General features: G+C 43.1%; 2 protein-coding genes across 3 annotated transcripts in view; both read left to right on the plus strand.

Annotated features, from left to right (window-relative positions):
• Positions 1-5,119, plus strand: part of cacna1bb (calcium channel, voltage-dependent, N type, alpha 1B subunit, b) — a 231,019-nt gene extending 225,900 nt beyond the window's left edge. For both annotated transcript variants that reach the window (XM_070552555.1, XM_054744924.2), the window contains exons 49-50: positions 2,409-2,632; positions 3,405-5,119. In XM_070552555.1, coding sequence (XP_070408656.1) covers positions 2,409-2,632; positions 3,405-3,926 — 746 coding nt within the window. In that variant the 3' untranslated portion in view covers positions 3,927-5,119. The remainder of the gene's footprint in view (positions 1-2,408; positions 2,633-3,404) is intronic.
• Positions 5,120-11,760: 6,641 nt separating this feature from the next.
• si:ch211-196i2.1 (collagen alpha-2(I) chain) overlaps positions 11,761-22,494 on the plus strand; it is a 142,903-nt gene continuing 132,169 nt past the window's right edge. The window contains exon 1 of the mRNA XM_070552556.1: positions 11,761-11,996. Coding sequence (XP_070408657.1) covers positions 11,885-11,996 — 112 coding nt within the window. The 5' untranslated portion in view covers positions 11,761-11,884. The remainder of the gene's footprint in view (positions 11,997-22,494) is intronic.

Genomic DNA, 22,494 nt, shown 5'->3' on the forward strand with positions numbered 1-22,494 from the left:
CCATAGATAACTTCTTTGGATTTAAAAAACATTTTAAATTAGCTGACTTACTTTTAAACTTGAAAATTGTCCTGAAGTAGCTGCCGGCTTCTGATCCGCCGTCCTTTTGAAAATACTGCGGTGTATTCTGGGTAATTTTTGACCAAGGCTAGGCTACAAGACACCTCCCGTGTATCCTCACTCAGCTAGCTAAACGGATAACAAACGGAGAACACACGCCTCGGCAGAACATGAACATTGGAACACGTCTTGGTGGCTCCTGATGACGTATCTCCTAGGCAACCGGGGCGGGGCCAAGACATCAAGGCAAGGTTCCTTGGCATTGAGAAACACCGATTGTCACCATCTCGTCTTCCCAGGAACTTCCTGGACCTTGTCTAGTAAAATAGTGAGACTCTGGTTTGAGCTGTGACCTTCAAAAAGAGAATCTTAACAATTTGAGTCAATGAAACGGCAAGTAAAATGAGCACAAATGAAGATGCTCTAAAATTACACTTAAACATGAAATTTGCCAGACTTTGCACGACTGTTACCATCGTGTCTCGCACTAGACTCATTTAGAAAACAAAGCGCGCATTTTCCAGATCTGAGATGGGACCCTGGGTTTGAAGAGCTAGATGGCGCCAAGGCCTTGGACTCCAGCCAAAGGTTAAATTCCTTTCTGTTTGTAGACTCTTGGCCTTCTCCATCAGGGATCATCAGGTAAAGAGATTAAAGCCTGAGAGGTGGTGGCAGGACAGTTCTGGTGTCAACGGTTAAGAGTCCCAGCACGGTGGTTCAGCCGAGATAAAAGACCACGCAGACGGGTCCTCCGCAGGATTTATTGTTACGTCAGGGTGAAACGAGAGAACACTGACCAAAGAGAGAAATGACAGCTTCAGCTCCTTTCAGATCCAGCACTTTACGTGACCATGAATGGGTTTCTGGTGTTATTATTGCACCGAGCGTATAGAATTATTATAATATATTATATTGAACAGTGAATGTGAACTAGCGGCCCGCGGGCCACACCCGGCCCGCCAGACCTATCCACCTGCCCCCCATTATTACTGAACCAGGAATAGAGAAAATCATAGTCAACTTTTTTATATCTAATTAAACAAAAAGTCTTTAATCAGAAATGAGTACAAACTCAGCTCTAAGTCAACATTTTATATTTAATCTGCAGCAGTTCCTAGAATCTCCGCTTTAGCACTTTCCACTTTAATATTGCATAATTACCGTCTTGGCAAAACATGCTCATGGGAAGAAAGCATCACATGTACAAGTAAACAATATTTACCAGGTTGGTTGGCAGAGGCAGCTAATGGAATTATAATTAAGGAAGGAAACAAGCTGATTAGGTAAAATTAATGTAACATAAAACACTTCCTAACTAAGGATCGAGCACTTGTTGGTAAATAGTTTACTTGAAATACGACGTCAAAGTAGGAGAGCGTACTTGCTTCACAAAAGGTTGCAGTCGCCCCCTAGTGGCTTGGTTTAGTAAAGGAGATAAGAACAAACACTGACAAATGCAAAAACGAATTAAAATATCAAATATTAATAAATTAAGATACAATAAATTTATTTTAGAAGAACATCTGGCCCTCACAGTTTCTGCTGGAAGAAACTCTGGCCCAAATCTAGTTGAAGACTCCTTTACTATATTAGATAATATAATATTATATAATATATATAATAAATATAATATAATATAATGTAATACAAATATAATATAATATAGTATTATGTTATGTTATATTGTATTATATTATATTATATTTGTATTATATTAAATTATATAATTTATATTATATTATTTTATATAATATTAAATCCTATTATATTTGTATTGTATTATGTTATATTATTTATATAATATAGTTATTATATTGTATTATATTATATAAAATCATATTATATTTGTACTATATTATATTATATTATCTATTTTATTTTATTTTGTTTTATGTGATATTCAATTCAATTCAATTCAAGTTTATTTATAAAGCGCCAAATGACGACACGAGTCGTCTCAAGGCACTTCACATAATAAACATTCCAATTCAGGTCAGTTCATTAAGCCAATCAGAAATAATGTTTCCTATATAAGGAACCCAGCAAATTGCATCAAGTCACTGACTAGTGTCAGTGACTATACAGCAATCCTCATACTAAGCAAGCATGCAGCGACAGTGGAGAGGAAAACTCCCTTTTAACAGGAAGAAACCTCCAGAGAATCCTGGCTCAGTATAAGCAGCCATCCTCCACCACTCACTGGGGATGGAGAAGACAGAGCAGACACACACACACACACACACACACACACACACACACGCACACACACACACACACACACACACACACGCACGCACGCACACACTCACACACACATCCTCTCTCTAACATCGTGGACCTTTGTGCAGGTTCATTTATCGACCCCCAAGATGAGGGTTTGTCCAGAGAAAGAGCGAGGGAGCGGGATCGCAGTCGCCCCCATGAGAGGAGACACCACTCGTCAGTCGGGGAGAAGCAGCGGTACTACTCCTGTGAGCGCTACGGCACCAGGGAGCAGGGTCACGCCAGGTCAGCCGGTCCCAGCAGGTCCACGTCTCCAGGAGAGGGTCAGGACTCCGGGTTCCTCAAACAGGTCAGCATGAGATGTTCCTCACAGCTGGATTAGGGCTCCTGAACCATCAGCAGATGTTTACTCTTGGGAATTTAAATGTGTCCATATTTGTTTTCCCAGCTTTTCTTTTTTACAACAACGTGAGTAAATGACTGTTGTGCAAATAGAGTAAAAATGCACCCAAAAGCTGCGTCTGTTAGCTCACTGTTTCTTCGAGACCACTTAGAATCAGATCAAACTGGAATTTAACCTCAAAACGAGAATCGGCGCATCTTTAACATCAAAACATGATTTTGTCCTCAGCCATCTGGTCTCAATCATTTATAAAGACCAACCAGGCATCTCTGTGGAGCCAGAACTTCCTGTTTTCAGGTGGTTGTTAGACCTGTATGAACACCCATAAACAAGGGCTAGAAGCCCCGCCCACTGTCCTACAGGCAGTCATAACAGCTACATTTAATAGGATGAGAAGTATAACAGGATGCAACTCCTGGGAAAACAGTTCTGTGGTATTTTTGTAGTTTTTAGCCCATGGAGGGGCGGGGCTGAAAGCTGATCATGGAACCAAGCCGGAGGGTTTGATTTGAAGTTAGGTTTCTGTAGAGGATTTGTCCTTGTTCACATCCGAATCACAATGAAGAAGTTCAGTCATCTACAGAAAGTCTCTGACTCACCCTGTTCTGGTTCACTGGGAAGCTGCAGGAGCACACAGCCAGGATGGGACTTGGTTCCAGGTCACAAAGTCTGAGACTCTTTCATGTTTTCATTTGAGATGTTTGGGTTTTTTTCTCAGCAGGGGAGCTTTGCAGTTAAATCCGGTCCTCCCTCTGGTACCAGCACACAAGGTCGTGGTCGCAGGCAGCTCCCCCAGACGCCACTCACACCTCGTCCTGCTGTGGCTTTCAAGACCGTCAGCTCCTCTGCTCCATCCTCTAGCTCTGGCGCCGCTGCGACGGGACACCAGAGTCGCTTCATCCGAGGAGTTTCGGAGCACGACCGCCTGCTCGAGGGCCACGATGAGTCCCAGATACCCGTCACCGGTCCCGGGTCAGACTCCAGCCGGCAGCAGGTAGACTCCTCTCAGCAGGCCCTTCATGAAGAGGGCGAGGACTTCCAGGATGCTGTGAGCAGCCATGGAGGGGGACACAGCGTCAGGACTACTGCGTCATCCTCACAGGGAAGCGCCGCCGCACCCACCACAGGACGGGTGGGTGGGGTGCCTAACGGGTACCACTTCACCCTCGGGTCTGGACCTGGATCTGGGAGCAGGGGAATAGGAGGTCTCAGGGACAAGGAGGAGGATGACTGGTGCTAACTGGAGTGGTTCTACTGGAGGCCAGTTACAACACCAGGGGACTGGAGTGTGCTGTGAGCAGGGTTCAGAGGTCGCTCCAGCTTCCCAGCGTTTCTCACTCTTTACAGAAAAGAACCGTTTCTATCCCCTTTAGTCGCACTGAAGTCCGGCACAGACGAGTAAATCCACCTGAGCTGAAGACAAAAGCCAAATGCGTCCGAGTGAAGCGGTCACATCACCGTTCTAGTGTTTAAAAATCGCAACAGACTTTTCCCTCGTTTGTTTTTATTTCTGCGTATTCATCACCGACGTTTTGCCAAAGCAGATTAATAAAAAGCTGTTCTCCGTCAGATCTTTAAGCTCTGATTCAACCCCTACAGACAGCTGCCGGATTAATGAAGGGTGTCCACCGTCCGGTTTTCTTACGCCGCGCCCGTCGGACCCGAACTGTTTTCTGACATTAAGTGGCTAATTACCAAGTGCCTCGTTTACCTCGACGTGTGAAGATGCAGCCTCGCCGTGGATCAGACGGACTGAACAGAGTAAACTCGGCTGGGATTTCAGAAACAAAAAAGGATGCACAGAACAAAATTTGTGTTTGAGTCTGGTATAAATGCAAAAAAAATCTGCTGACCTTTTTGTACTGATTTTTGTGGTAGATGAATCAGAATTTGTCCAAAGTGATGTAGTGCACGAGAGAGGTGTGAAACACGTGTCTGTACTTCGTCTAAAGGGTGAGCATTTTGCCTTTATCTTATATACTGCCAGCGAGTTCCAGAAAAACAGCTGAGTTTGGAGGAAAAGTGCCATTTTTTAATATCCACACAAAGATATTTGATTTCAGAAACTTTGATCTCCTCAAGCATGTATCGTACATTTTCTCTTTGCCATGAAAGCCCACGTGTTACGGGTGTCCCTCCTGTTCATCTCGTTGATTTGAGATAAGTATTGTGTGAGGGTTTTGTGGGCTGAAGTACCTGTTTGTAAACTCACAGATCTAATAAAGAGTTGTGTTGTTGCAGATGACTGCTGAATTCAAATGGTAGGGCTATGCGACGACGACGCCCTGTAGCTTCACCCTCACAGAGTCCAGGTTCAGGCTTCAGCGCTACTTTTACATTTGTGTGTGAAGTTTGTGAATCATAATGTACGATATGATGTACAGCAAAGTGACACGCTGAGGCACAAACTGTATTAAAACATGAATATGTGGACGTTTCCTGTTTGGTAAGCTGAATCCTCGACAGCTCCACTGTCAGGGCTGGGATGTAGGTAAGTTTGTCATCACATGTTCAGTGGTCTCTACTATAGATGAGTGGCTGTTTCAGAGCAGAGAAGACGATGGGATCTTGTTTCCTGATATTTGGCTAACAGCAACACGACTCTATACACTGTAAAAAGAAAAAGTTGATCCAACTTAAAAAATTGCTTCAATTGGTAACAAGCAAATTAATTAAGTTTATCCAACTTAAACTATTAGTACAATTTTAATAATTTAGGTTGGATAAACTACAATTTTAATAATTTAGGTTGGATAAACTACAATTTTAATAATTTAGGTTGGATAAACTACAATTTGTCATGACTCGAGGTAAGTGCCTAACCCAAGACATGCAGAATCAACACATGTAGTCCAAGCAGTAAAGTAAAACGTCTTTATTATGAAAACGGGAACTGAAACCGCACAGGGAAGTCCTGTGGGATGAGCAATACGGCTCGAGTCTCTGAAGTGCTCAGGTTGATGAGGAGATGAGAGGAAGCCAGGAAGGACGCTGGGCAGAGGGTGAGAGGTCCAGGAGAGGCGAGGTAGCAGAGGGAAGCCAAATAGGAGCAGCGGAGGAGGATGGGACGTGATGTGTGTTATCCAGGTGAGTAGATGAGGAGAGGATCCTGAGTGGAACAAAAACCAAGTGTGAAGGATAATCCAAATCGTAATCCAAAAACACAATCCGAGGTCATAAATCCAATAGTCAAACACGAGTCAAAACACGACCAAACTAAATCAAGGTCAAAGGCTGGTGCTACCTAAACTGGTGCAATCATCCGGCAAAGTGATGTGTCTCCATCCTCCTTTTGAACCCGCGTCCCTGATTGGGAAATCTGCAGCTGCCGCTCCCCTTGTTCCTCACCTGTGGAGAATCAGCTCAGAGTCTGGTGAGAGGAGATGGTGTGACTCACCTCTGCCCAGGAACATGACACAATTTTAATAATTTAGGTTGGATAAACTACAATTTTAATAATTTAGGTTGGATAAACTACAATTTTAATAATTTAGGTTGGATAAACTACAATTTTAATAAATTAGGTTGGATAAACTTAATTAAATAGCTTCCTACCAACTGAAGCTATTCATTTAGGTTAATGAAACTATTCTCTTTCTGCAACGCTGATGTTTTATCTTGACAAACAACACAAGCCTGGATTAGTTTTGTGTGGTGGAGTTGCTAATGCTAACAGTTAGCTTCTACTAGCTGAAATGTTCTCTGCTGTTTCCTGGGTGTTAAACCAACAATGGCCTTTCCCATTGGGAGCCAATTCGCTTTCCGAGTGTTATTGGAATGGTGAATGGCTTGTTTTTGTATAATTCCTTCTTGGGGTTCTACATCCCCCCAAGGCGCTTCACAACACAATCAGTAATTCCCCCCTTCACATGCTGGTGGTGATGAGCTACGATGTAGCTACAGCTGCTCTGGGGCGCTCTGACAGAGGCCAGGCTGCCCAACACAGGCGCCACTGGTCCCTCCGACCACCACCAGCAAGCAAGGCAGATGAAGTGTCTTGCCCAAGGATACAACAGCAGCATTCTCTGGTCAGAGCCAGGATCGAACCTGCAACCTTCTGATTACTGGACAACCCGCTCTACCTCCTGAGGTTACTACTGTCCCATTAAAATGTAACCAATAGTTTAGGAGATGTCTGAAAAACAGACTAAAGTTGACTCTAAAATCAAGTAGTTCCTTCACTTTTAGTGATACTTTGATCAAAATCTAAAGATCTCACATGGAGCAGGACACCAAACACCCTCACGACCCTCAGGACGGAGGATCGGGAATTCGAGGAAGCGGTTAGGGAACTGGCTCACGTACACAAAGTTCTCATTAGATCTTGTAATTTGGCATTTTTCTGAATGAACTCAGAAGCTCTTTGGATGAGAAGCAAGATTTCCTCCTTGTTTGGAAAACTGAGAACCTTCTGAAGCGTGCTGTCCAGGCCGATGCTCATGCAACGTACCAAAAGGGTCAATCTCCACCTATATATTGACCAACATAGTGACCTTTCATCTACAGCATGAATCCACTTTCTATGTGGACTTCTAAATCCAGAAGGTTCTGCTCAGCGTGTGTTGACATTCCTAAAGATCTAAATGACCTGAAACCAGCTGATACCGAGGGATCAGACGCCGTTCTAGTCTGCTGTGCTGACGAGGCATGGAGGCTTAAACCCTTACCTTGTTCCCTGAGCTGGATATGAGCTCTGTGAAGGTGATCTTCTGTTTGCTTTTGCTGTTAAATCCTGAAGGAAGATCAAAGTAAACATGTTCTCCTGTACCAACATCAGGAACATCAGCAGATTCCTGAAAAGTCTCAGATGTCTAGGAAACCAAAAAAAGCAGATCACTGAAGGTTCACATTACTCGAGCAACCTGAAGCCGTTTAAAGTGGAACTTAGCGTCTCGTGACCTTCCCCTCACCTTGAACCCTGGAGAGAGGACAGACTGACATGCAGGTGGAAAAGCTTAAACACACTGTTCATACATCTAGAAGAAATTAGGAAAGTATGCAGGAGGGAGAGACACGAGAGGATGAAGATCCGCGCGGATCTAAAACATCTGGACATCCAGAGGAGATGGCCAGGTTCTAGGACAGAGCAAGGTAAGAGAACAAAGAGGACTAACTGGATCAGAGAAAACAGAGAGAGGTGCTAGAGGAAACAAACATGGAGGCTAACTGATAATTAGACTGAGATGTTTAGAGGAGAACTGCTTACCTCTATCTAGTTTTAAATAATAAGCTAATCCTAAAGCCCGGTCCGCACACCTCCATGTTTTAAAGAGTGGCTGCGTTTGTGTCTGGTGTCTGCATAAAACCCGAAGTTTTAGGGAGAAGCGAGAGATTTATGACAACCTTATCCTAAGTGGAGAAGTTTAGCGTTTTCTTTAACTCGTTCACTGCCATTGACGATGAAAGTCGTCATTTGCATGTTTTTACTGTGTGGGCGTCGGACGAGCCCCCGCACCGTGAGAACAAACATTTCAGCTCTGAAGCCGATCTTCATCCGCATACGTCACACGTCACGTGATCAGGAAGCAGAACATCCATGTGTTAGGAGATCGTTTTGGGCCGCTGCTGTAAAAAAAGTGAGGCGCGAACCGGAAAAGCTTCTGCCGATCACAATTCAACAACGGATTATGAAAGAATGGATAACGCTTGAAACGCGCGGATTCTTCCTGATGTAAGAGGTGATACACCGCAGATACACGACTCTGAGGAGGAGGCGGACGGTTCATTAAAAACTTTGTTCCTTCTGCCAATGCTGCTCTTCACAGTTTACAATGCTAATCCTCCTCCCCATAACACTTTCACATGTGTTGTGCTGTCCTGCATGCGTATTCGTCCACTCTGTTTGTATTTATAAATTATCTTATAATTTCTCAGAAAAGTTACCCACATCGCAGCTGAGCTTCAGACGGCAGGTTTCGGAGCATTATTTCCTGATATTTGGACATCTCTCCTGGGATTGGACAACAGCAGCTCAACTCGACCACTGACTTGCAACGTTGATGTTTTATCTCTGCAAATAACAAGCCTGGAGGAGTTCTGCCGTGTGGTTAGCTTAAAGTTAGCTTAAACTAGCCGAGACGTTCTCTGCTGATTTCCGGACGCTAAAACAACAGCCTTACCCGTTGTGAGTCAAGATGGGTGTTTCCATGAATGCTAATCCACAGTGTGACATAGATCTGTCATGTCACCCGTTGAGCATGTTTGGGATGTGCTTGACCAGCGTATACCACAGCATGCACTAGTTCCCACTAATATCCAACAACTTCGCACAGCCATTGAAGAGGAGTGGACCAACATTCCACAGGCCACAATTGACAATCTGATAAACTCTATGTGAAGATGATGTGTTGCACTCCATGAGGCAACTGGTGGTCACACCAGATACTGACCGGTTCTGAGTCCCCAGACCCCCAATAAAGCAAAAAACTACACATTCCAGGGTGGCCTTTTATTGTGGGCAGTATAAGGTACACCTGTGCACTACTCATGATGTCAGATCAGCATCTTGATAAGGCACACCTGTGAGGTGGGATGGATTATCTCAGCAAAGCAGAAGTGCTCACTATCACACATTTAGACTGATTTGTGAACGTACAATGTTTGAGAGAAATGGTGATATTGTGTATCTGGAATGAATTTTAGATCTTTGAGTCCATCTCATGAAAAATCAGAGCAGAAACAAAGGTGTTGTGTTTATATTTTTGTTGAGTGGATTTAACCAGTTAGAAGAGACTATTTTGGGCTGCATAGTACCGCAGTGGTTTGTGCTGTTGGCTGGCAGCAACAAGGTCCTGGGTTCAAATCCCAACCTGGGGTCTTTCTATGTGGAGTTTGCACGTTCTCCCTGTACATCTGTGGGTTCTCTCTGGGTACTCCGGCTTCCCCCACAGGCCAAAACCATAACCCTTTTTACAAGACACACCGTGCCAACAATACAGCGTAATATTACGGCTAGGTCTGTCTTATAAACACACCACTGCCCAAATTTTGTGGCATTCGTTCCGCCTCGTTTGGTAGTAATATTGTGATAATATTCTGACTTGTGCCAAGGTGTAATCGCCGATTACACCTTGGCACAACAGTGGGAAGTGTCGTGATCACATGGGGAGTTGTTGCCGAGCTCCGGCCGGCAACTTTATTAAAAATGAAAGTAAAAATGGTAAACAGAATCAGCTGAGCTGATGTACTGGAGCGATGCGGCAATCTTGGAACTTTTCTCCATTAGAGCTGGGATTCAGACCACTAGAGATGGCACAGGGACTGTGGAGGACAGACACCTTTAGGAGTGGCTTCGATCGCAATACACACCAAGTTATGTCCAAGATTATACCGAAGTCCACAGCAGTGCAGAGACCGCCCCCATACCCCCTTTATACCACCATTGCGTAATCTTTAGTGAAAAGGACACGATGGCGCAACATTGCCGGCATGGTCTGATAAATGACCTACGGCTCGCTGATGCTGTTTCAGCATTGCCGCAAATTGACGGCATTGTCTTCTAAAAACAGCTCATGACTGTCCGGTTGATTGGTTTCCCTAAATTGTTGTGTGTGTGATTGGTTTATCCTGTGTGTCTGTTGCCCCGTGATGGACAGGCAACCTGTCCAGGGTGTACCCGCCTGTTTGCCCAGAGGCAGCTGGAGATGGGCATCAGCCCCCGATGACCTTGCATGCATAAGCAAGTTTAGACAACTGATGGAAGGAAGAGACCATTTTAGCCTAATTTTGTTAACAAAGCTGAAATATATAAAATCTTGGGAATGTTGAGATTAAGGAGCAGCAGAAGGTGGAGCTTCTAACTCTGATTTTATACACTCTATAAATTTAAACCTAACCCCTTATTTCACCAATTGTATTTCCTTGGAGAACATTCTTCCTCTCATTTCTTACTTTCTATGCGATATGATCTATTTCCTAATATTTTCAGTCAGTGACGGTTTTAGCATTAGGCATAGGTCGGCGGCCACCTGAGGGCCCCTTATGTTGGGGGCCCCCTAGCCCTGACTGCTGGCACCCCTCTGTTAATCCCACAATGGACTATTCCTTTAAGATGCCGATGCACAAACAGGAAGTAATTGGTAGTAATTCCACTCCAATCCAGTTGGTGGCTGTAATGCACCAAATTGTTGTTTGCCAAGTGCCATAAAACCACAAAGAAGAAGAAGAGAGGCGGATCGTTCGTAACAAACTCGAAGCGATAGTCAAAACATTAAGCATGAAATTGAGTTATCCTAGTGGCTCCAATAAGAGAAAGAAGCAGCTCGCTTTAAAAAAGCTTTTATTTTCACTTCTGAAAGTGACGTCGTTTTTCGATGTAAACATCAAAAGGAGGCAGAAAAGGAAAGACAATGGAAAATGTTTAAAGGGAGGAAAACATAGACCAAAATGGAAAATAGAAGAAAAAATAAAGTAAGGCAAAAGCACAGGAGCACTGACAGGAAAAAGAAAGCAGAGCAAATATTGAAAGCACTCAAAGGGAGAGAAAGACAGGGAAAAAGAAGAGGACTAATAAAAAGGGAAGATAACTCGTGTCAGAAGAGGGGAGAGTTTCGCAAATCCAGTTAAAGATAAGACTGTCGAAAATTTAGTGTAAGGGGGCCCCATGTCTGTGTTTGCCCTGGGCCCCCAAATTGCTAAATCCGCCACTGTTTTCAGCCCTCCACCCACCCCACCCCCAAACATGTTTTTTTTTTCCACCACTTAGTGTCCATAGCTTACAAATCTAAGTGAGGGAAAACCTGCAGGATAAAACCGATTCATTTTGTGCAACAATGAACTCAAACTGTTTAATCTTTAGTGTAAATGTTGATTCATGTTTTATATATATCCCCTTTTTTATTCAGGCAATTTACATTTATTTAAATAAACATATCAAATACATTAATTGTTATTATATAAAGAATAAACAATGAGTTTCCTTGGTTTTTGTTCAGAACAGTAATGAGGTCATCAAATTAAAAAATGATAAGAGTTGAAAATAAATCACAGGGAGGGTTCTAATTGGAGGAGAGGAGACCGAAGTGGGCGGGGCTTGTGCTAATGAGCTGCAGGAGGAGAAAGGTTGAAGAGACGCAGAGGAGGTGAGGAAGAGAGCAGCACCAGCTGTGTTCCTGCCTGTGGCTCGTGTTTAGATGGAGTTGGGACCCAGGAGACGTTTACTTCCAGCTTTTGTGAGAGTTTGAGGTGAATAAAGCGGAGATGTTCCTCTGGAGGTGGACCTTCTGCCTCCTCGGGTTTTTACCCAGAAGCGTCGCATCACCTGACGCAGACTTCGGAGGCGAGTCTGGTTCCGGGATGCTGCAAGAACCAGGTATGAGTCGGTGGGGTGAGATGTTTGATCACCATCAGGCTTTTAGGGTAAATGAATTTAGAAGTGGAAAACTTTGTTTCTCAGTCAAGAAAAACAACTGAATTAAATTGATTTCCTGTTAAATTTAGTTTATTTATCGAAGTAAACCACCAAAGGGTCTTTAAAGGCAGCAGGTTGGAGTTGTTCAGGTTCTGCTGGACCACATAACGTTATCTCCTGAGTTTGGATCCAGATCCAAACCTTCTCAGCACCTTCATGGCATCACCTCTAAACCATCATCTGCCTCTGGCCTTACCAACCTCAGACCACAGCAGGGTGTAAAACATGATTACAGGGAAATTAGATCCAATATGTTAAAGTAATGAAGGCCACAACTTCTCACAGAATCATTAGTTCTTAAAAATGTGTTACTCACTTAGAAAAACTGCAGATACTTAATTAACGTGCTTTTATTGTGAAAATCTTGTTTTTACTGTAAAAGTACAGAAACACTAGATGACCTGATTTTTGGACACGGGCCGATTCCAAAAATCAGCCACAAACATGAAAGGTTTTTTATTGTGGAGAGCAGAACCTTCAGCAGAACCGGGCCTTCTGTTATTGTCTGGATTTTCTTTGTTTGAGCAGCGCTGTCGCAGAGTGGCTGCAGCACACATGTTGGTGCCTCTGAGGTGTTAAAACCAGTAAAAACTCATCTCAGGTTGGACTCCTGCCAGGCGAACACATCTCATGACACAAGAGACAAGAGACCCCAGTGGGGACATCTGGGACAAATAAAGTCACGGAGGAATCTTCATCCAGCTGGTTGGAAGGTTTTCTTCTGGCTACATCGGACCGGGGCAATGAGTTTTAGAAGACTACAGGAAATAAGAAGCTGCTTCTATCCTTAGTATTGAGTTGAAACTTCACTCTGATCTACACGTGGACTCAGATCATCTGGGAATTTCTCTTGAGCTGAAAATGAACAAACCTCATCCCAGTCCAGTGTGAAGCCATAAAAAATAACGCAACATTATAAAAAAGTCTAATTATTAGGGGTGTAACGGTTCACGGGGGTGGGGGATGTGCTGAACCTTTCCGTTTATTTTTTCCGTTAAATAATAAATTTTTATTTGCATGATTTAAGGGCAGTGGATAAAAGTTCTTAGGCGAGTTTCCGCACGGACGCTTTATTGACGCATGATGGCGGCATGTGACCAATCTCTGTTTAACCCTTCCACTGTCCTAATGGGTGTGACCCCGCGAGGAAAGTTGACCATTGAGCAGGGTTGATGGTTTATCCCTTGAGGTCCACGTGGCAGGGGTGAGGAGTGAGCACCACCTCACCCCCATTAGGACAGTGGGAGGGTTAAAAATGTGACCTGCAAATTCTGATCAAGGCCTTTCAGAGCAGATAAAACCAGATGGCCGTCGCTGCTACTACAGCCTGTAGAGATGCTGAGTGGAGCGTCGCTTCGCCCCTCCCTCCCTTCTCTCACACTGTGCAGGCTAGTGATGTGACGTTCACGAACGAATCGAATCTTTTGAACGGGTTTTCAAAGTGAATGATGAGAGCCGAGTCCCTGCAGAGAGCCGTTCATCTTAACAAACCTCCCCAGAAGTCGGTCAAACTCACCCGCTTAGGGTTGTCACGGTAACCGTTGTAGCGGTAAACCCCAGTAAAAAAGTTGACAATAATAATAACCGTCTTGTTTTTTAAAAACATTTATTGTCTCGGTGGATTACCGTGGCTGCGGTGTAGGCGCGGTGACCCTTACCAGCCACCGTATCATCTGCTGACGTTGCCGGCGGCACATGCGCACTTTGTTGTTTACAACCAAAACTTTCTTGAAGCTAAAGCTGAAATAACGGCCAAAGGAGGAGACGGCAGCGCTCAGGACATTTATTATCCCTCAAAGAAGACAAAGTGGGAAGTACGGGCATTTTTTGGATATTTGAAGAATGCCGAGGGACAGCTGATAGAAGACGGCTATCCTGTTTGCAGCACGTGCAGAAAAAGTGTCTGTGAAAGGCAGCAATGCTTCAGATCTCATGACACATCTGCGTGACCGTCACCCGCAACTCTACAGTCAACGCAAGGCAAGCTAACGTTAGCGCTTTAGCTAAAATGCGTGATCCAAGGATTTGGGTTGAGGGAGAATGCAACGAGTCGCTATATAAAGCAGCCGCAGCGCCGCTACCTGCATATAAACCGTGTCGCGGACACCCCCATGTTGAAATGACGCTATGCATTACGGGGCTCCCAGGGGCAGATAAGAGTTGGTCTCTCTCCGAGAATAATTATGAATTTAACAAAGATTACTGCCTGATGACATTTTCCCACATCTGCAAAGCTCACTGGAAGGACACAAACCGAGGACAATATTTTCCTGATATAGGGTTTATTACTCAAGTAAGGGTAAAAATGTATCTGATTAGAAGTCTACTTGAGTACTGAGTATCATCTGATCTAATATTTTTAAAATGATGACATCAAACAGACATAAAATAAGAAGTTATGGGCAAATATTGGTATTTTAAAGAATAAAAGGGGAAAATGTAAACAAATAAACATAATTACAAAATAACACATTTTAGGCAAAATTTAGACACAAACTGAGGACAAAATTTTCCTGATATACAAAGTTTATTTTGAAATTGTAGCACGTTTAAAAAATACCGCGATGATACCGAAAACGGTGATAATTTTGGTCACAATAACCGTGAGGTTAATTTTTCACACCGTGACAACCCTACACCCGCTCAAACCCCACCCACCGCTGTGACGGACGTAGGAGGAACCATAGATATGTATATAAACACGTGTTTATATACATATCTATGGGAGGAACGCTAACCAACCCCTTTCGCCCTCACGGACACCGCAGGAAGACGTTGCTCTTGATACCCCACCCCCTCTCTCTTGGCTTCACATTGTTCAAAGGAGCCAGTCTTCTGAACGGCTCTTTGAGATAAACAACCGACTAATGAACGGCTCCCATGAAAGAGCCATAAATCCCGTCACTAGTGCAGGCACGCAGCGGCAAAGCTGCAAACATGTCTGCTGAACTTCCCCGGGACTACTAACGAAAAATGTGACGCGGAGGAAGCTCGTTATTTGTGAGGTGAGTTTTTAAGGCTCTCTGCAGAATTAAAACACGGAGCATCAACAGTCAAACACAACACTTGTCTGTAGGAGCGTGAGACTCGTATCTGCACAAATAACCTGTGAAATTATGAAATACATCATGTTAGATCAGCAGCCTGTGATGACACCTGGTTCTGCTAACTATAGGAGCAGCTTTAGATATATTTTAATACCGTATTTTCTGGAGTATAAGTCGCACCGGCCATCGCATCAGCCATAAAATGTATGATGAAGAAGAAAAAACACATATAAATCGCATTTTGGGGGGAAATTTTATTATTTTTCTTACAAAATCTGAGACCAAGCATTTCACATTGCAAGACAAGTACCGGTAACAATAACAGTATAAACACTCAGGGCGCAGCAGCGCGCCACGGTCTCCAGCAGAGGATGGCAGTGTTTGAAACCCTCCCAGCGTGGCAGAGGAGCTGAAGCCTGGACCGGAGCCGGCCCGCAGCAGCGCGGTATACATAATTTGGTATTTAAGACACTTTGTTATATAAGTCGCAGGACCAGCCAGACTATGAAAAAAAGTGCGACTTATAGTCCGGAAAATACAGTAAATATAATAATATACCAAAAATTAATGGAACCGAGCTCTACTGAACCGAACCGAATACGATTTTAGCGTACCGTTACACCCCTGCTAATTATTATGTTCTCATCTCTTTTAGATACCAAACCAAATTTTTAATGGAACAAAAACTCATCCTATTTTATCTCTTCTGTTGGTGACCTATTTATTTTCTTTATGTGTAAACATGCTTTAATATTTCGTCCAGAGGAAAAAAATCTATCACGTTAAGCTAAATTCATGATGTATTTGCATCTGCTAACAGAAGATTATACACAGCCTTTTTGGCCGTTTCCTGATCTCGTGGGGGAGGGGTTCGACCCGTCTCTCTACACACACAGGATAAACAGAACTCCGTTCGGCAGCCAGGCTCGCTAAAATGCGAACAAACATACCCAAATAATACAAGCTACGAAGCCAAATGCAAAGTTTTGAGCAGAAAATTGACTCAGAAGTTTCCTGATCGAGCAGAGGCGTGACGATACAAGTAATGGCTGCCTGGAGTCAGAGCAAGCTAGCAGCTAGTGCTAGTGGCTAGCCGCTTTTTTATTTGGCCAAAAAGTTGGACTCAATAACAGATTTAGATCAAAGCTCTGGATTGGATTATTTTCACATTATTTGATGTTCGCATGATTGTCCCATTTGAACACGTAATGTATATAATTGAAAAATGAGCCAGTCTGGATTAAAAAGATCTGTCTGACTTCAGTATTATATTTGATGTTGTCTTTGCACTACAGCTAAGAGAGCAGCTGAAAACAGGTGTGGGAGTTAAAGCCGTCTGTTACATAACAGTCCCTTACCTTCACTCTTAAACCTTCTGGCAGTCATAAATCAACCAGACCAAAGCGTTTTTACTCACATTTAATGAATTTGATTCCTTTACACAGAGTTATATAACAAGAAATTCCTTTTGCTGATTTATGTTTCCCAAAAGTTTCCCTGGCTCAGAAGGTCATGTTAAACTTTGAAGCTGCTAGTTCATAGAACGTTATGACCTCTGACCCTGACAGGAGTCGTTCAGTGTGGATGTGAATCCAGCCGGACTTGAATGTGGCTTTTCCCACCAGATGGGGGACTAGAATGGTGGTCTAGTTTAGGAAAACTGCTGACCAGTCAGAAAACGACCTCAGTTTGGAAAAATGGTTTTAGGTCATGTCTGATGGCAAGCTAACGGCTAATCACAGTGAATTACTGCCACATCAATACATCTAGAATATCAAATACTTTATAGTAGTTGTGGTTTGGCTACATGTATGTACCCCCCCCCCCCCCCAACACGCACACACACACACACACACACACACACACACACACACACACACACACACACACACACACACACACACACACACATCACTATCACCCTCCCCTGTAGATGCTTAAGAACACATTTGTCTTTGGATGCTGGAGGAACAGCAGCTCTACTCTAAGCCACTCCCTGATATATGAACCAGTCATGGGTGGGCGTGGCCAGCAACAGCCTATTAGCATGAAAATGACAAGGCCCTGAAGTGGCTCATTCTGGAAGACACAGAAACTGTCTAGTAGCTGGTGAGATGTTTGCCATGGACGTTTTGTGCCCTTGAGCTGTTACAACTCATTTAAAACGGTTTGATGTGCTGCTTCTGAGACAGCAGCGATCCACAGGAGCTGTTACTGGTGTCTAGCTAATTTAGTTACTTTAAAGAGTTTATTTTAAGAGCTATAAAGATTTTGAATGTGGACAGCTTTTCCCACAGAAACTCACTTGGAAAAATCAGAATTGTTAGGAAAATATAAAAATGTTGTTTCTTGTTCCACATCTGCAAAATTTCTCTTAATCTGAGAGAAAGTTGTGAGGTTTTTAATGAACATTTGTTCTCTTTAGAAGAACAAATTCAGTTGGTGTGAATAAAGAAACGTTTTATAATCAGAGTTTAGCATTTTTGCATAATTTGGTTTTGTACTGATAGATAATTACTGATATCTAAAACTAGCAGCCATGTGATTGTTTTTGTCTGATTTCTAACACGCTCGTACCATTTTTCAGCCCTTACGTTTGAACTTTAACTTTCTTCCTTTCACACTGAGAACATGAAAGAGAAAAGCATTTTGGGCACATCTGCATACCAGAACCCATATACCTGCTTCAGTTTCGCCATTGCTGTCGTTTTTAATCCGTCCACTTTCCTACCCTTCCATCCATCTCTCCTCCCCATCATTACATCCAGCTGGGATACTCCCGTGTGTCTGGAACGGCTTTGCTTAACCTTTAACCCTGAGGGAAAGGTATTACTGGAGAGATACAGAACAGCTGCTGGAAAGAGCTCTGTGACGATGAAAGAGGTCGCTTTAAGCTTCTTCGTACTTCTCAGTTTCAAACGGTCAAACATTCATAGCTCCAGAGCTACAAATGGCTCCATAACCAGAGACAGGCAGGGACACGCTTCAGGTGTCTCAGGTGGGCACTTCAGTAGTTTAGGGATTGGGAATGGAAACATGCTGCATAAAAGGTTCAAACTACCCATTTAGTTTTGTTCCAAGCAGTAATTTACTGTAAACTTTGGAACAGTTTTTTTTCTGATCTTCCTGAAGGTCTTTAAAAATACTTGATTTGGACTTTGGCTGCTTTTGAAAACTAAATCTTTCTCCAGCAGATGAACCGAATTTGAAAGTCTGACAGAAACGAGATGAATGATCTCACAAAATCTGCAAATTCCAAAATCTGTGTTTGGAATTTTTTAGACATTCCTCTTAAAGGTAGGGTTGATGTTGTTGGAAAAAGCTGGTCTGGCAAACTACATAAAAAAAACTCTAAAGTCCAACCCCCTTCCTTCAGACTCCGCCCCTAAGCCACACCCCCAGTATACAGGAGAATGACTAATGCAATGGATACTGTTAAACAACCATAAAAACATTGTCATTTTACCATTTAAACCTGTTGTTGGCACGTTTTCTGGCGTAGTTCTTAACGTGACAGCCGTGGAGCTGCAAGGCCTCTGGCAGCATTTAAGTCCTGTCTCCACTGAAAGCTTCGGAAACGCCTCTGGGACCTAAATTAGAGATAAAGCAAGGAAGACTGGGATTATTGCACTGGAAACCCCCTCTGTTACTTCCACTCAGGCTACATAACCGTATAACAATTTATTATGCTAGTTAACGTAGCTAGCATTGAACTTTCTTTGTCCTTACGTGTATTGACAGTCAGGTCACCTTTAACTCATTCATTACCAATGACTAAAGTCGTCATTTGCATGTTTTTACTGTGTGGGCGTCGGACGAGCCCCCGCACCGTGAGAACAAACATCTCAGCTCTAAAGCAGATCTTCATCCGCATACGTCACACGTCACGTGATCAGGAAGCAGAACATCCATGTGTTAGGAGATCGTTTTGGGCCGCTGCTGTAAAAAAAGTGAGGCGCGAACCGGAAAAGCTTCTGCCGATCACAATTCAACAACGGATTACGAAAGAACGGATAACGCTCGAAACGTGCGGATTCTTCCTGATGTAAGAGGTGAGTCTCCGCTTTGTTTTGGTTGTTTTGTCATCGGCATCATCCTAGAGCGCAACGTTCTGTCACTCTTAAAAAAAACAGTAAAAACTGTGAGAAACTCTGGCAGCGAACGAGTTAAAGTCCAACTTGGGACACTTTTATTTAAAGCTGCTTTTATGTAAATCTTTTTTTTCATCTGTATAAAATGTTTAAAATGATGTTTCATTTGTTTTATGATGTTTCTGTTCTTTGGTTTACAATAATTAATTTTTATGAACTTGCCCTTTTATTTAAAACTGCTTATACTTTAATATTTTTGTTTATTCCAACATTATTGATCTATAATTTTCATATTTAGTTTTGTTTTGATAATAATTTTCTGACTTAATGAAAGGTTTTGTTGATCTTTGTGAAGCACTCTGTGGTTTTTTCTGTGATGGGCGCTATAGAAATAAACTTAAAGATGTTTATGTATTACCACAAATTCCTTGAGTTTAGAGGTCAAGGAAGTCCGCCTCGCCAACAAAAAGAAGGCACTCCTACTAAAATAGGTATAAGAACAAATAGTCTACATGAAATGTCCATTTTTCAGGCCTTTTTAAACTTTAAATACAGAAAGTCTGAGCGTTTCAGGGCAGTCACATCCTAACTAATGTGTGACACAGAGATCTTTTGGCCTTTTAGATGTTTTTCCAGCTTTCTGTCATGTAGGATTGTTGTCATTGTGAATTTTTAGTTTTGCTCGACAAGATTTTAGTCGCCTCCCAAACCTCTGAAGTGAAACCAGATCTACAGCTCTCCACGAGCTGGGTTCTGCGATCTTCGAGTGTTTCCAGCAGGTCGAGCTCATGATGTTACTGCCGATGTGAAGCCGGATCCGTAACCGGACATCTGGAGTAAATTAAACGCCACCTTGGACCTTGGTGAGATGATCTGGAGCTCATTATGAGACTTCTGACCAGAGAGTCTGAGCTCTGAGGCGTGAGCGGCGGTGTTCTGGGTCCGGTTCTCGGTGTGGAGTCGGTCACAGCTGGTGGGAACTTTGTACAAAAGTGGATAAAGCAGGGATGGGTGTAGACCACATGTTGGACCGGAACTGTTCTCCTCGTTGGTTATCGCCTCTCCGGACAACTGGAACCAGATGGAGCGGGTTGAAAGTGTCCAGGGAAGGTTCTCAGATCTTTGATGTTATGGACGAATAAAATAAAAAACTAAATTTTTTCAACCGCTTACACCCCAGTGATGAGTTTTGAGTCGTTTCTCTGTATCGCAGGGATGTTGGGGATTTGCTTGCTTTGTCCCACATTGCTTTACTTCTGCTGGCATTCAGAACTATGTCCAGTTTCTGTGCAGAACTTGCACATTTTTTTACACCGTGCACATTTAAAACACCTGCTAGATTTTTCAACAGCAATGCATCTTTCCTATTAGCAGTCTATCCATTTATATTCCTGTTAAACATCTTTCAAACCTTTGACATATTTTAAGGAAACTCCCAGGAAGTAATCATCAGGTTTTCATTTGCAACTTGGTAACTTTTGGAGCCAATCCAGCTGAAGAAGGCTGTCACAGCTAGATGATGCTAGCAAACACAAAAATGGCTTCATCTCTGTTCAGATCTTAGAGACGTTGACCTGAAGGTTGGATCAACAATACCATTAAAGCCTCCCTAAAGGACAGGTTTTACATGAGCAGCAGTAGCTCAGCAGGTGGTGGTCGGGGGGGGGGGGGGGGGGGGTGACTCCTGTGCTCGGCAGCCTCGCCTGTCAGTGTGCCCCAGGGCAGCTGTGGCTACATCGTAGCTCATCACCACCAGTGTGTGAATGTGTGTGTGAATGGGTGAATGATACACTGTAGTGTAAAGCGCTTTGGAGTCCTTACTCTGAGAGGCGCTATACACGTGCGGGTCATTTATCACTTATGGCACCAAATCACAACGAGTCGTCTCAAGGCACTTCACAAAATAATGCATTCCAATTGATTTCTGTTCATAATGCCAATTAGTTAAAAATTTCCATTATAAGGAACCCAGCAGATTGCATCGAGTCACTGACTTGTTGTGTCAGAGACTTTACAGCATGTGATTTCTTAGTAAATATTCTATTCTGTATGTTCTTTAGTAAGTATGTATGTATCCTAGTGAATATATACTTAAACGGGTAAACTAGTAGTAGCACATCCAACGTCAAAGAGAGTAAAAAGTTATTATCAGGAGAGGGAGAATGTTTAAGTGGTTAGCAGCAGTGTGCTAGACGATGGCCCCCTCCATGAGGCCACCACAGCTCAGCAGAACATCGTTGTAGCTTCTTCTGGGGAGAAAAACACTTAGAGAGAAAATAAAGTTAACAGCTGAAATAGCAGGAAATAATACAGTTAAAGAGCAGATTGTAGAAGAAAGTAGTAGAGTGTGGAAAGTGGTCAGTGTGTCCTCCAGCAGTCTAAGCCTATAGCAGCATAACTACAGAGATAACTCTGGATAACCTAGCCTTTTAGATGGAGGCATGTTGGAGGCTCTTTTGATTCAGAAAACTCCAAACGCTAACTCTTGTTTGACTCCTATTGTGATCGTACGTTCTTTTTTTTTTTTAGCTTCACCATATAAAAGTTTTCTTTGTCTCTTCCGAGGCTCCACCACGACGAACACGTTACAGTAAAAGCTAACCAGGTGTAGCTCACCTGTCCTGAGGTGTAAACATGGATTGCCACTAAGCGTTACTGCTTCACGCAACATACGCAACTTCAGGGGAGCGGTCTGGATACTCTGAAGACGCAAGTGCGGTATTCTGACTAAAAGAGGGCGGTGTAAAGCAGAGCTACTCAATTCCAGGTCTCGAAGACCGGTATCCACGTTTTGGTTTTAAACCTGCTCCAACACACCTGAATTCAATCAGCAGGTGATTAACAGGCTTCTGCAGAGCCTGATGAGCTGCTGCACAGGTGATTCAAACACCGAATATAATGTGTCGGAGCAGAGAAACCACTAAAATGTACTGGAAACTGGCCCTCAGGGCATGGGATTGAATAGCTCTGCTATAAAGGGTCATTTTAGCACAAACTGGCTCAAGAAAATGATTTAAAAAATACAAAAAAGTTGCATATTGCTCCTTTAAGTGGCATTTCTATTCCATTTCTTTATTCTTTGGGTTTTTATTTTAGCACTAAGATCTTTTAGTACTTTGAACGGATGATAAGCTCAAAAACAATGAACTTTTGTGGGAGATGATTGACAATTTGTTGGTGAAATGATGTTTTTTCACAGTTTAACAGGTGACTGATCTGAGATCTGTTTTAAACAATGTTTATAGGGGTCCTGGTGTAATC

Source organism: Nothobranchius furzeri, chromosome 6, assembly GCF_043380555.1.
Source record: "Nothobranchius furzeri strain GRZ-AD chromosome 6, NfurGRZ-RIMD1, whole genome shotgun sequence".
Taxonomy (NCBI): domain Eukaryota; kingdom Metazoa; phylum Chordata; class Actinopteri; order Cyprinodontiformes; family Nothobranchiidae; genus Nothobranchius; species Nothobranchius furzeri.